General features: G+C 65.6%; 2 protein-coding genes across 5 annotated transcripts in view; one reads left to right on the top strand and one right to left on the bottom strand.

Annotated features, from left to right (window-relative positions):
- LSP1 (lymphocyte specific protein 1) overlaps positions 1 to 14,410 on the top strand; it is a 42,283-nt gene that overhangs the window by 27,178 nt on the left and 695 nt on the right. Inside the window, exons 3-11 of one of the 4 annotated variants that reach the window (XM_030331356.1) lie at positions 3,056 to 3,190; positions 5,709 to 5,870; positions 7,602 to 7,797; positions 8,148 to 8,240; positions 8,508 to 8,551; positions 8,726 to 8,801; positions 10,164 to 10,298; positions 10,635 to 10,712; positions 10,863 to 10,968. In XM_030331356.1, the coding sequence (XP_030187216.1) occupies positions 3,056 to 3,190; positions 5,709 to 5,870; positions 7,602 to 7,797; positions 8,148 to 8,240; positions 8,508 to 8,551; positions 8,726 to 8,801; positions 10,164 to 10,298; positions 10,635 to 10,712; positions 10,863 to 10,955 (1,012 nt within the window). In that variant the 3' untranslated portion in view covers positions 10,956 to 10,968. Of the gene's footprint in view, positions 1 to 3,055; positions 3,191 to 5,708; positions 5,871 to 7,601; positions 7,798 to 8,147; positions 8,241 to 8,507; positions 8,552 to 8,719; positions 8,802 to 10,163; positions 10,299 to 10,634; positions 10,713 to 10,862; positions 10,969 to 14,410 lie in introns of all 4 variants that reach the window. The other 3 variants (XM_030331355.1, XM_030331354.1, XM_030331357.1) reach the window with 3 other exon arrangements.
- LOC115526481 (proline-rich protein 33-like) lies at positions 12,210 to 13,529 on the bottom strand. Its single transcript, XM_030333863.1, has one exon. It carries the CDS (start codon positions 13,527 to 13,529, stop codon positions 12,210 to 12,212), a length of 1,320 nt encoding a protein of 439 aa, XP_030189723.1.

Below are 14,410 nucleotides of genomic sequence, written 5' to 3'. Positions count from 1 at the left end.
CTGCCTGGGGCAGCCCCCCGCCCGCCTCGCATAACCAGTGAGGGGCACCCTCGGAGTTGTGGGGCGTGGGGCTGCCCTCCCCTGAGCTCCCTGGCGGGGCCCCCGACCTCTGCCCTTGGGGGCCCGCTCTCTCCCCTTGGGGGGAGTCGGGGACGCTTGCCGTCCTGCTGTCCCCGGAAGCCAAGGTGCAGGAGGAGGAGGCCTCTCCCCGGGCTGGCTCCCCCCCACTGCCGCTTCACTCACGGGCTCTACGGCCGCCGGAGGGACCAGTGGCTCTGCAAGTGTCCACCCCGGTCGACAGCGTAGAACCCCCTGGGGAGGCGGGGCGCGGAGGGGACCAGAGACCCCGGGGGTGGTCGGTCGGCGGTGGGGCTGACCAGGGCTGCTCCCCCGGCCTCTGTGGCAGCTTCCTCTGGCCGTGTCCCGGACACCTGTGGCCCAGAGGGTCCCCCGCAGACCTGAAGAAAGAGTTCTCCGACGACAGGCCTGGCCCTGCCTGGCTGTCCTCCCTTTGGGCCCCCGCCCCCGAGCCCGGCGCCCGAGCTCTCCCCTCGACCTTTAGGCACCAGAGACGGGTGGCCTTTAGGCCTTTAGGCACCGGACAAGCGGCCTGCAGGGGGCAGAGTCAAGCTGGGACCAAACCCACGCAGGCAGACAGGGGAGGAAGGAGGTGGGGGCAGCTGCGAGGGCCGGGGCCGGCTCAGGAGCCTATCACGGGACCCTGGTGGGGGGACCGGGGGGCCGCAGAGGGAGGAGTGGGGGGCCGGCGCCCCGAGTCGGGGCCGGTAGGCGGTGGACGCGGCCAACGGGGCAGCCCCCGAACGTGGGGACCCCCACTCAGAACGGGGAGCTGGGAGGCGGCCCGGGGCCCGCTGGGCTGTGCGCGCCCCGGTGCACCCGGGTGGGGGCGAGGCCCCGCGGCGGAGCCCGATGCTGGGGGAGCAGAGCCCCGCTCGGCAGCCCCCGGGGCTGAACCCCGGGCTGCAAAGAGCCAGAGCAGACACAGGAAATAGCCTAATTGCGTTCGCTAAGGAACACCAAATCCCTTACAGCTGCACGCGGGCTGAGCCAGGGGCCACGGGTGGGGCGGCCATCGCCGGTGTCCTGACAGCTCCGTGGAGCCTGCCAAGGGGTCTGGGCTGCTGGCCGGGGAAGGGGGGCGCCTTTCCCGGGCCAGAGGCCCCCACCCCACCCCAGGAGAGCCGCCCCCTCTCAGTTCCCAGAACGGAGCCCAGCTGTGGAACAGCGAGGGGTGAGGTCACGGGAGGGGCCAGAGGGGCCGCATTACTCACATCCTGGGGCTGGTGGGAGGGGGGAGGCGAGGGGGAGGGCCCCTTGTCCTTGGGCCGCTGGGGCTCCCGGCCCAGGGCTTTGGAGAGACACCAGGAGACCCCTACCCCGTATCCCTTGTCTGCCTGCCCCCCCGCCCCCGCCCCCCGGCCCCTGCCTGTCAGGGCTCCTGGGGCCACGAGCAGATGGCGGGTCGCAGAGGGTGGCCCTCGGAGGGGCCGGCTCACAGGGCCGCTGTCGGGGCGATGGCAAGGACAGCAGAGAACGGGGTCTGGAGCGGGGACCCCGGACCTGCCGTTTCGGCCTCGCCTTGTTCCCGCTCGTGAATCCGTGTGCGTGCTGTGGGGTGTCTGGAACCATGGGTGGAGGGTGGGTGCGCGTGCCACGCTGGCCTGGGCGTCGGGCTCACGGAAGACGTGTGTATGTGTGTGTGCACGCGCATTATTGCCTCGTGTGCACCTGGGCGTGCAAGGCGGGCCGGGCCCGCGTGGGGCTCTTGTGGCCTGGACATACCGCCCGACAGGTGGACCCCAGAGGATCTGCTCATGTCTGTGTGTGGGGTGACAGGCAACTTGCGGGCTCTGCACTCAGATCTCGGGGCAACGGTCTGGGGAGCGGGAACCACGGGGCAACGCTTCCCCAGATAACGTGGCCCTGCAGCCTCCGAGCCGAGGGCCCAGGGCAGGATGGGAGCAGGCGTGGGGAAGGAAGGGCCGCCTAGGCCCCCGGGGGTGGGAGCCGAAGGCACTTCTGAGCATCGAGGGTGGGAGACCAGGGGTGCTGCGGGCTGAGCAGGTCTGGAGTCCCAGGTGGCCACGGCGGGGGGCGGTAGGGGGGGAGCGGGCCTGGAGCCCGGGGCTGAGGAGGGCCTGGCTTTTGTCTGGGAGGCTCTGGGAAGACCTGGGACAGATTAGATCATGGCTGGCAGGGCTGCTGAGACCACGGAGCCGGCCGTCCCGGCCAAGGGACGGAGTCCCAGAAGGAGCGGGCCGCGGGGTCAGGCGGCGGGCAGCAGCGGGAAGGGACCGAGACCCCAGGCTAGGGCAGTGAGCCCTGCAGAGGCAGAGACCAGGACTCCCCTCTCTGGGTCCAGTGGAGCCTGGGTGGTGGGGGAGGCAGGGCCGTGTCGGCGACCCAGGCCCGGGGTGCCCCCCGGATGCCGACAGCGTGAGATCTGCTAGGCCAGGGCCAGGGGGACCAGGCTGTGAACGCCTCGTCCCAGGCTGACCTTGTGTCGCCCTTAGTGAGGGACCCCGAGAAGCCACGGGGTCAGCGTGCACCGAGGGAGCAAGGTCTCTGGCTCTGCGGTGGCCTCGGGTCCGTCCTCTGTGAACGGGCCCAGAGAGGTCAGGTTCAGGGTGCAGGCAGCCTCTTCTTGGGGCCCTTGGGGGGCAGGAGGGAGTGCCCCAGCCGGGGTACCCGGGCAGGGAGGTGGCTGCCCGGCTGGGTCTGCCCCTGGCCCGACAGTGCCTGATCGGCGAGGCTGCTGCCACCGGATTCCAGTGGGGACACGTGGCACCTGTCTGGTACCTGCAGCAGCCGCTTCCCAGGGCCTCGGGGGCCACAGAGCCAGGCCCGCCCCTGTCCCGGCTCTGATTAGGTCCAGGAGGCCTGGCTGCTGGGCGGTGGGGGGGGGGGGTGTTGGGCGGGGGGCGGAGGACAGAGGGTCTCAGTCCTGCCTGGACACCGGAGCCCCCTCCACCACCGGGAGGACAGGAGCAGCGGGGTGCAGGCTGAGGCCCTACTGACGCTCCGTGTCCCCCAGGCTCACGACTCAGCGGAGCGCGGAAGATGAGGAGGAGGCCGCCCGCGAGCGTCGCCGCCGGGCGAGGGACAGGGAGCTTCGGGCCCAGGACGAGGACGGCGGCCAGTCCCCCGAGCCGCCGGAGCGGGAGAGCCTGTAAGCCGCCCCCCAGCAGTCCGCCTGGCCCTGCTCCCCAGGGCAGAGGGGAGGCTGGTGGTGGGGCCCTGGGCTAGGGCTCCCGGAGGAGGAGAGTGAGGAGGGGCTCAGCGCGGGTGCGGAGAGAGCTTGGGGTGAGGGTCCCTGAAGCCCGAGGCACCAGTGGAGCCCGCCGGCCGGCCGCAGGGACTCACGTGCGGCCACCCCTCCCAGCCAGCCTCCCAGAGCGCTGACTCAGGCCCTGGCCGCCCTGCGCGGCCCTGGCCCCTGCTTGGACCGACACTGACCCCAGCTGCGTGGCCCTGGCCCCGGAGCCCCCCGCCCAAGCTCCCTGCTGCCGGTGACTCATGGAGGCCACGTCCAACTTGGCGGGCCGCAGGCCGGCTCGTTTCCTCCCTGGGCCCAGGAGGCCTCCGCGGCCGGGCTGGGCTGTTTTTACAATAATGCCCCCCTTCCTCCCGCCCCTGTTTTGTTCCATTTTCTCCGAGTCAGCAGCTCTGGGCGGGGTGGGGTGCTGCAGCGGTCACGGCCCCTCAGGCCAGGTCCTCAGTTTAGATAGCAGGGGCTGGGGGCACATGGGGAGCCCACCAGCACCAGATCCCAATCCTGCCCTGATGGGGGTGGGGGGCGGGGGACAGGGGCTCACCCTGCTGCCCGCGGAGGGAGCAGTCACCAGAGCCCTGGAGGGAGACATGTCACCCACACACGGGGACCCCAGGGTGACAGGGGAGGCACAGCCCAGCAGTCAGGGGGCCCTAGACGAGTGGAGGAGGCACAGCCCAGCTCTTGGGGAGCCTTGGACTGATGAGGGAGGCATAGTTCAGCTCTCAGGAGCCCTAGACTGAGGGGGGAGGCATAGTTCAGCTCTCAGGAGCCCTAGACTGAGGGGGAAGGCATAATTCAGCTCTCAGAGGCCCTAGACTGATGGGGGGGGCACAGCCCAACTCTTTGGGAGCACTGAACTGATGGGGGAGGCATAGCCCAGCTCTCGGGGGAATCTAGACCAAGGGAGGAAGCACAGTCCAATTCTCAGGAGGCCCTAGACTGATGGGGGAGCACATCCCAGCTCTCAGGAGGCCCTAGACTGATAGGGGAGGCATAGCCCAATTCTCAGGGGGCCCTAGACTGATAACGGGAGGCCTAACCTAGCGCTCAAGATATCCTAGACTGATGGGGAAGCACAACCCAGCTCTTAGGGAGCTCTGAACTTATGGGGGAGGCATAGCCCAGCTCTCAGGGGACTCTAGACTAATGGGAGGGGCAGAGCTTAATTCTCAGGAGGCTCTAGATTGATGGGGGGACATAGCCCAGCTCTCGGGAGGCCCTAGACTGATGGGAGAGGCATAGCCCAGATCTCAAGGGGTCCTAGAGTGATGGGGGAGGCACAGCCCAGCTCTTAGAGAGCCCTAGACTGATGAAGAAGGCATAGCCCAGCTCTCAGGAAGCCCTAGACTGATGGGGGAGTCACAGCCCAGCTCTTATGGGACTCTAGACTGATGAAGGAGGCATAGCCCAGCTCGCAGGGGACTCTAGACTAATGGGAGGGGCAGAGCTTAATTCTCAGGAGGCTCTAGACTGATGAGGGAGGCATAGCCCAGATCTCAAGAGGTCCTAGAGTGATGGAGGAGGCACAGCCCAGCTCTTAGAGAGCCCTAGACTGATGAAGGGGGCATAGCCCAGCTCTCAGCGTACCAAGACTGATGGAAAAGGCACAGCCCAGCTCCTGGGGAACCCTAGACTGATGGGGGAGGCATAACCCAGCTCTCAAGGGATAGACTGATGGGGGAGGCATAGCCCTGCTTTCAGGGGAGCCTAGACTGATGGAAGAAGCATAGCTCAGCTCTCAAGGGACCCTAGACTGATGAAGGAGGCATAGCCCAGCTCTTGGGGAGTCTGAGACTGATGGGGAGGCCCAGCCCAGCCCTTAAGGAGCCCTAGACTGATGGAGGAGGCATAGCCAGAAATCAGGAGGCTCTAGACTGATGGGGGAGGCACAGCCCAGCTCTCAAGGGACCCTAGACTGATGGGGAAGGCATCGCCCTGCTTTCAGGGGAGGGAGGCTAGACTGATGGAGGAAGCGTAGCTCGGCTCTCAGGAGGCCCTAGACTAGTGAGAGAGGCACAGCCCAGTTCTCAGGGGACCCTAGACTGATGGGGGAGGCACAGCCCAGGTCTTAGCAGGCCCTACACTGATGGGAGAAGTACAGCCTAGCTCTGTGGGAACCTTAGTCTCACGAGGGAGATACAGCCCTGTTCTTGGGGAGCCCTAGCTTAATAGGGTCAGACACAACCTCGGCCTCAGGCAGCTCCAGACTACGAGGAGACACAGTCCTGCCCTCAGGGATTCTCTAACAGCGGGGAGGCTCGGCCCAGCCATGGGTGCTGCCCCTGGCAGACAGGGTCTCCCACCCCTGGAGCCCAGGGTCTGAGGAAGGAAGGAGATGTGGCCGGTGTGTATAGCGTGCCCCCTGCCCCTCATGGCCCCGTCCGGCTCTGAGCACCCGGCACTGCTCTTTTAGCCTGAAGCCCTCGGAGGCCCCTGAACTGGATGAGGACGAGGGTTTCAGCGACTGGTCCCAGAAGCCAGAGCCACAGCGGCAGCCCTGGGAGGCCGGGGGGGCCTCCAACAGCGGGGAGCCCCCTCGGAGCGAGAGTCCGGAGGGGCAGCAGGAGGAGAACAGGCAAGTGGGGGTCAGAGGCCGGAGGCAGGGTTACCAGGCAGGGGCGCTCTCCAAGCCCCCAGCCTGCGCCTGAGCAAAGGCCACCGGCCCCGCAAAATGCCCCCCGGGCTGGGAGCAGGGGGAAGGGAGGAAGAGAGCTAGACGGCGGCGGGGCGGCGGGCCGAGGGGCTGCGGGGAGGGGTGGGGAGGAAATCTCATTCCTGGGCTCCCCAGGGCCCCTGGGCCCCATCCAGACCAGCTGCGGCCCGGCCAGGGTGTTGCCACATCAGCACACATCTGCAGCCCACTTACGTAATGGAGGCTCTGCGCCCCTGCCGCCCGCCCGCCCCTTCCTCCCTCGGGGCTGGCTGATCTCCATTCCCACGGAGGGGAGCAGGTATTTCCAGATGTGTGGGCCTGTGAGTTGGCCTGGAGGGACAAGCTTTCCAGATGTGCAGACGTGTTTGCTGGGCTGAACAGGGCAGGAGGGGGTGGGGGCCCAGGGATGGGGGGCTGCTCCGGGAGCTTCACCCCCACCCCAGTTCTGGGGTCTGAGGCACCCTGCAGGCGTGCTCAAGGGCCCCCCCACCGTGGGCAGGGTCCAAGCTCTACCCAGGAGCTTCGAGCTTGGGGGACACCACCTCCCGGCCCTTTGAGGCCCCTCTAGTCTCCGTCTCTAGCTAGGACCGTCTCCGTCTCCAGTCTTCCAACCACCCTACCAGTAGGCTCCTGCACCCCAGGAGCCAGCTGCCTGGCTGGGGCCCTGGTCCTGGCCACCCCCTGGTCACCGGTGCCCCTGCAGGCCTCATTTTCCCCCATCTGCCTTTGAGACTCAGTGCACCTTCCGAGGTGGGTCTGGGGTCTGCAAGGATGGCCTGTCCCCCTCGTGTCGGGTGGCCGCAGCCCTGCCGGCTGCCTCCTCTTTCCCGCCGGCCCCAGGCCACAGCTGTTCCCAACAGCAGGGGGCACTTTGGCTCTTCTGTTGAACCCTCCTGCTCTGCTCACAAGCAAGCCTCCTCCCCGCCCCACACCTGCCTGGCCCCGGGACCCGCTGGAGCTGAATGGGCCCTCTGTGTGCCCGGCCGGCTCGCGCTGACCCACCTTGGGCGGTGGGTCTGGGCTGGCACCAACACCAAGGGGCGTGAAATCATGGAAAATGCGAGAATTTCTTGCTGGTTCAGTCCTGCTCAAATGCAGAGCCCCGCTGGCTGCCGGAAGGCATGGCCAGTACAGGCAGCCCCTCTCCTCAAGGGGTGCCGTCCTAGCTGTGACCTCGGCCTTTGCCTTGTCCCTTAGCTGATCTTCCCCCAAACCACGCACAGATCCTGCCCCACTCCTAGGCAAAACCCTTCTTCCTCAGGCCCACCTGCCTCCCTCATGGAGCAGGGCGGGAGCGGGTGGCGGCGGGGGGGGGGGCGCTAGGCCAGCAGGGTGGACACAGACGAGCATGGCCCGGGGGCTGGGGCCCATCCAGAGAGTCTGGAGACCGGGTCCGGCCTCCGAGTGTGAGGCGAGAGGGGGCTGAGGCAGCGGGCCCTGTCCACAAAGGCGCCCCAGGGCTGGAGGGCTGCCTCCAAGGTCCTTGGGCCCACTTCCCCCGATGAGGCTGGGGTCTCAGGATTCCTTGGCACTCAACTGGTCAGACCGCCCCCGCCTTTCGGACGGAGAAGCTGAGGTTTGGAAACCCAGAGGGACTCAAACCCAGCAACTGAACGACCTTCACCGGGATTGCATCCCTCCCCTGCCCCCCAGGCCCCATCAGCATGCCTACGGGAGCCAGGGTGGTGATGAGCAGAGTCCAGCCAGAGTCAGCCTGGAGGAGTTGCATCTGAGCCCCAGCTCAGAGCTCCAGGACGGGCCAGGAACAGAGGAGACAGAGCCCAAGAGCCCAGAGGGGACCGTCCAGGGCAGCCTGGGGCCGGCAGAAGCCGAAGAGGCAGACGAGCAGGTGATGGTGGCTCCCTTTGGGGTCCGGGTGCACCCCGCCCCTTGGGCTGGGTCTGTGTCTGCTGACCGTCTGCGCAGCAGGCTGCCCTAGAGGGAGACGCCCCCCCCCACACCCCAGACTCTGTGGCATCCGCATTCCCAGAGGGAGGAGGGTCTTCGTGACCCTGGGATCAAGCGACTCTCCTCCGGACTCACCAGACCCCACTGCAGAGAATTCGAGAAACAGAGCATGTCAGGGCTGGAAAGGGCCTGAGGCCCAGGGAGGGGAAGACGTTTGCTCCAACAAGTCCCGAATGGGGCAGGAGGGGTGCAAGGGTGCTCATCGTATAAACTCTGATGTTCTATTCCTAGCACCAGAAACGCCAGCAGCCCGGGACGCCCAGCCCCCTGGTCTTGGAGGGTGCTACCGAACAGGGCTCACCTCCCCTGAGCCCCAGCACCAAAGTAGGTCGAGCCCCAGAGCCTGCTGCCTTTTCCTCTTTCCCAGAATCACAGCACCAACCCCATGACAGCCCCAGAGAGGAAGCCACACGGCGGTGCCAGGAACACGAGTACACCCTGCCCTTTCTCTGCCATCCCCCCAGCCTGGCACTCAGCACATCCCTGAGAAATGAACCAGCGGATGGCTCGATTGGTGGATGGGAGCCACTGGGGCAATGGGGGGGGGGGGGGCTCTGGTTGGAGACTCACATCTCTGCTTGCCTTCCGCAGCTCATCGACAGAACCGAGTCCCTGAACCGCTCCATCAGGAAGAGGTGAACCTGCTGCTTTCCAGACTAGGACTTGGGTTCCCCCAGACGGTGTCGAAGAGAGGGGCCTGGGGGCTAGAGATGCAGAGCCCCGAGGGAGCTCTGGTAGGGGTCGGGGTGGGTGTGGAAGCCCAGTGAGGGAGCATGGGGCGTGACCCTTCTCCTACCCTCCAGTAACAGTGTGAAGAAGTCCCAACCAGCCTTGCCCATCTCCAAGATTGATGAGCGACTGGAGCAGTACACACAGGCCATTGAGGTATGCTTAGGCCTCCCTTCTTCTGCTGGGTCCCTCCTCTATTCACATACCCATTGGCTCATCCCAACCACACCCCTCCATCCAACCAATACCCTTCTGTGCACCCAATACCCCTCCATCCAACCAATACCACTCCATCCAACCAATACCCCTCCATCCAACCAAGACCACTCTATCCAACCAAGACCACTCTATCCAACTAAGACCCCTCCATCCAACCAATACCCTTCCATCCAACCAAGACCCCTCCATCCAACCAATACCACTCCATCCAACCAATACCCCTCCATCCAACCAAGACCACTCTATCCAACCAAGACCACTCTATCCAACTAAGACCCCTCCATCCAACCAATACCCTTCCATCCAACCAATACCCTTCCATCCAACCAATACCACTCCATCCAACCAATACCCCTCCATCCAACCAAGACCACTCTATCCAACCAAGACCACTCCATCCAACCAATACCCTTCCATCCAACCAAGACCACTCCATCCAACCAATACCCTTCCATCCAACCAAGACCACTCCATCCAACCAATACCCTTCCATCCAACCAAGACCCCTCCATCCAACCAAGACCACTCCATCCAAACAATGTCTCTCCATGCAACAAAGACCACTCCATCAAACCAACTCCCCTCCATCCAACCAATACCCCTCCATCCAACCAAGACCACTCTATCCAACCAAGACCACTCCATCCAACCAATACCCTTCCATCCAACCAAGACCACTCCATCCAACCAATACCCTTCCATCCAACCAAGACCACTCCATCCAACCAATACCCTTCCATCCAACCAAGACCCCTCCATCCAACCAAGACCAATCCATCCAAACAATGTCTCTCCATGCAACAAAGACCACTCCATCAAACCAACTCCCCTCCATCCAACCAATACCTTTCTATCTAACTGATGCTCCTTCATCCAACCAATGTCTTTCCATACAAACAACACTCCTCCATTCAGCGAACACCCCTCCATCCAACCACCACTCGTCCAGACCTACACCTCTCTATCCTACCAATGCCCCTCTCTCCAACAACCCCCCCATTCAATCCATGCTCCTCCAGCCCTATGTTCTGAGCAGCATGATAGCACCACATCTGTCTCTTACCCCACCATATCACCTGTGCTCCTCAGATCAAGAAGGTGTTTCACAAGTACACCCAATGGAGGCACATGCATTTTTTTTTCCAGAGTGCCCTGCCCTAGCCCCTTACTGGGAAAGCACTCCTCTGGTAATACAAAGATGTAGAAGAAGTCATGTATTGGAGACCCTCACCCTGGCTTCTCTGACATGTCCCATGTGGCTGTCCACTAAAGTGGTCCTGGGTTTTTCCTCCTCTGCAGACTGCTGGCCGGACCCCCAAGCTAACCCGCCAGCCCTCCATTGAGCTGCCCAGCATGGCTGTGGCGAGCACCAAGAGCCGGTGGGAGACGGGAGAAGTGCAGGCTCAGTCCACTGCCAAGACCCCCTCTTGCAAGGTAACACCCATCCCAGGGTGAGGTGGGGTCCCCTTGGAAAGGCAAGTAGGAGGCTGTCTAGGCTGCAGTGTGGGTAGACAGAGCACTGGGATGTTTGGGGGGTGCTCACCAGGCTGGCCCCCAGAGTGGAAGGCCATGTGGGGGAACTGGTGGCCCAGTGCATGTAGGTGGTGCCACTTTCCCTTTCTTACTTCCTCCCCTGGGCTCTCGTACAAGGAAGTGGGTGGGCAGGCCTGGGACCCAGCCGGGCAAGGCTGGACAGGAGAGAAAGGACCACGGCTTTGAGTTCCCTGGTCGAGGGTCTGCACCTGTGACATGTCCTTCCTCTGAACACAGGATATCGTAGCTGGAGACATGAGCAAGAAAAGCCTCTGGGAGCAAAAAGGAGGCTCCAAGACGTCATCGACAATTAAGGTAGGGTCTAAATGTGGCTGATGTAGGGAGGGCAGGTCTAGCAGGTGAAAGCAAAGAGGGGCTATCCTCAGTGTATCTGGGAGGGCTTCCCAGAGGCAGCACCATCTCCGTTCTGCCGCTCTCAGCTTTGCTCTTGGTCACCTCTCCCAGCAGAGCACTCCGTCTGGAAAGAGGTACAAGTTTGTGGCTACCGGACATGGGAAGTATGAGAAGGTGCTTGTGGACGAGGGCTCGGTGCCCTAGGCTGCCCTTCTTGGTGAGTCCGGGGCAGCAGCCCGAGCGTGAGGTGTCGTGTGTGTGGAATGTGTCCTTCTGGGAATGTGGGGCCACGGACAAGGCCTGCTTTGTTACAGCTGCAAGGGCGGCCTGTGGGGACTGAATGCCCGGCCTTGGAGCTGGTCGGAACCCACACTTGGCTCGCTCTCCTACACCAGCTGGGGGCTGGTGGTCCCCACCCTGCCCATCACCTGGTGAAGAAACATGGCCCACTGCCGTGGTTAGACACACTTTATTAGTGGCCTGGGTCCCAGGATCCGTTTACAGCACCCATTATGCCCTGCGTGAGGCAGCTGGCCGCCTACTGGCTGTCTCTTCCCCTCCTGAGTCCTGCACCCAGACACCTCCGTGTCCCTCTGCCATCACTGCTGACCCATCAGAGCCCTGGCCCCTGTCCCGAGTCAGTGGGGACTGCAGATGCGGGGGCCCCGAAGCCGCATGAGGCCTGGGGCCCCCTCTGCTGCCTCCCCTGCCCCGGGACCAAGGACACCCGTCCTCACCCAGCCATCGAAGCTGGGCCCCGCCCCCATCTCCCGCCAGCGAGCCCCCCTCACACCTTGCCCCCCAGGCGGGGGAATCAGAGGCGGGCAACAAAAGGAGCTGAGCCTGGGGTCTGGCCTCCCCCCACCCCCCACACGTGTCAGGAACGACAGTCAAACCGTTGATGCAGCCACTGGTGCGCACGCACAACTGAGTCGCCCTGGCCAGCCCCGCTCTGCACAGCAAACATAAATCTGTCCCCCATCTTTCCCGGAGGGGCGCGGGGACCACAGAACCCAGCCCCAGCATCCTCCCTGCCCTGCCGGCCCACAGCCCCTCAGGAGCCCAGACACCCCCCTGCGCCTCCTTGCCCCGAGTCCCGAGCCATGGGCCCTGCTGTGCGGGGCCGACTCATCTACCCGCTGCCTCGTCACTGAGCCGTGTTCCTTCCTTCTTGCGTGTGATTTTACCCCGTTAGCCCCCATAGATATTCTAACCCAGTGCAGACCCCTTCTCTGCCCCAGTCCATGCCGTGGAGACCGGCCTCCTCCCCGACCCCACCTGCCCCTGCCGCACCCCGCCACAGTCCTTCCTGCCGCAGCCTGTCCGTCCCGCACCCCCCGGCTGCCCGGTGTCCGTCCGGCCCTGGCGCCCTCTGCAGTGGCCGTGGCTCCCCAGCTGGACCCCCTGTCCCTCTTCTGTCCACACCACGGTCCTGGGCCCCGGTGCCGCCCTGACCGGTCACTGGAGCCTCCAGCCAGCTGCCGTCCGGTTGAAGTTCTTGGGCTTGGGGTTTAGGTCCACGACAGAGTGGACTGTAGGAGGCGGCCGGGCGGCTGCCTCTTGCAGCTTCCGGGCGTTGAATCGCGGCCTGCACAGGAAGGGCAGGCGGCCCAGGCCGGCCAGGGTACAAGCCCCATCCCTGGGCCCAGCCAGGCTGCCTTGGGACTTGGCCACTGACATGCGATACAGCACCGCGTCCCACATCCTGGAGGCCCGGGAGGCTGGGGGCCGGGACGCTGGGAGGGCGGGGGCTGTCACCTCTTGCCCCCCGCCCTCTGGGCTCTGCTCTGGCCCCGGGCACGGGGATGTTTCCGCCTCCTCCATCAGCTGCTTCTTGAGGCGCGTCCAGCCGCTGAGCCGGGGCCTCGGTGCAACTTCGGGGACAGGGTATGGGTGCGGGCCTGAGGGCGGGGCCGGGGACGAGGCCCCCCGGGGACTGGAGACCGCCTCGGCCTCAGCGGCAGGGCCAGCCACGGGGGGCTTCTCCACGGGCTCAGCTGAGGCCGGCCTGTGAGGCGAGGGTCCCGGTGAGCGGTAGGTGGGGACTATGGGCACCACAAGCCGAGGGCCACCCTCTCTGGGCACCAAGGCCTCAGGGCCAGGGCACTGAGGAGGGGGGGCCTCAGGGCAAGGACCGGCAGTCTGGGCCTCGGTGGGCAGAGGGTGGATGTGGGCCGCGGGGGCCGGGGGCTGGGCCCCAGGAGGGTACGGGACCGTGTCCTTGTCCTGCCCACCAGGCCCCCCATCTGGGGCCGTCTGGCAGGGCTCCGGGGTCCTGGCCTGTGGGGACGGCACGAGCCGGATGTGTACCTGGCTGACGTGGGTGGCCCCTGCTGTGGGGGCCGAGACCTGCGTGAAGCCGCTGGGGGACCGGGTGGGGTGCAGGGCCGGTGTCGTGAGCCGGAGCCCCGTGGCCTTGAAGTGGGCAGCCAGGCTCCTGTGCTGAGTGAAGCTGAAGGGGGCTGTGGACTTCTGCAGAGGCGATGCCACGTGCTGGATGACGGAGGGGTGGGGGGAGCGGGGCAGGGCGGGCACGTTGCGCGGGCCCTCCGCGGGCCGCGGGGCCGTTGGCTCCTGGTCGTGGCTGGCCTCGCTCACGGGGGACAGGGAAGTGCGGAAAGCCCCCAGTGGCACGGGGGCCCCGCCCCCGGTCATCTTCTTCCGGGCAGCCTTCCTCAGAAGTTTCTGCAGACGAAGGTTGTCCTTGCCTGGCTTGGGCAGCAGGGGCGGCGGGGGTCCCGAGGGCCCCGGGGGGCACAGGCCGGCCACGATGAGCATCGTTGCACCCTGGGGTGGAGAGGGACAGCCGTCACAGGCCAGCCGTCCTCTCTGCCGGTGCCCCCGCCCCCACCACCCCGAGGTGAGATAGGAGCTCCTGAGGCCCAGAGGGGTCACGGCCCGACCCTGACCATCAGAATCTCTGCTTCCCGAGCGCCCGGCACCTGCCAGGTGCGTCCCTAGCAAGTCTGTCCGCGTCCGCAGCTCTGTGGGGCGGCTCTGCCTCCAGCCGCTTCGGAGAGGAGCCCACGGAGGCCCGAGCGACTCGGTGGGCGACGGCCGAGGGCGCCGCCCGGGGGCACAGCCTAGACCGTGAGACCCGTGGACGGGCTCCAAGGGGGAGGCACGTGCTGGGCCGGCCGCCCGCCAGGGCAGGAAGAGCGCCCGCCCGCAGACGCGTGAGGGGCGCCACACCGTCGCCAGTCTGACCACAGGCTCGTCCACTGTGAGCCAGCGGTGAGGGTGGCGGCCAGAGGCTCAGGAAAGCTGAGGCTGCATCATCAGAGGTCGATTGGCCGGGAGGTGGGAGCAATTTTCGCTGAGCTACGCTAAATGGGATATTCCCGCAGACATCCTGGCTGGGGTGGTCCTGGCCAAGCCGCCCGCCCTGGTTTCTGGGCGCCACGTGCTCGCAAGGACGTTGACAAATGGCGTCTGGGCCAAGCCGGAGGCCGGCCGGTTTGTGGGAGGAAGGAGGCCCGGAGCTGCCGGCCTGTGGGGGCCGGCTCTGTCAGGCGGGAGCGGGTCTGCCTGGGGAGGGGCCTCAGGGGTCTGCCCGGGGTTCCCGCTCGGCTGTGCCTGCTTCAGGGGGCCCAGGACCCCAGGGACCGCGGGAGCTCGGGGGCAGCCAGGCTAGCGGGAGAGCAGGCGACGGGCACAGC

This window comes from Lynx canadensis, chromosome D1 (genome assembly GCF_007474595.2).
Source record: "Lynx canadensis isolate LIC74 chromosome D1, mLynCan4.pri.v2, whole genome shotgun sequence".
NCBI classification, from domain to species: domain Eukaryota; kingdom Metazoa; phylum Chordata; class Mammalia; order Carnivora; family Felidae; genus Lynx; species Lynx canadensis.
This window is presented reverse-complemented; position numbering and strand designations above follow the sequence as displayed.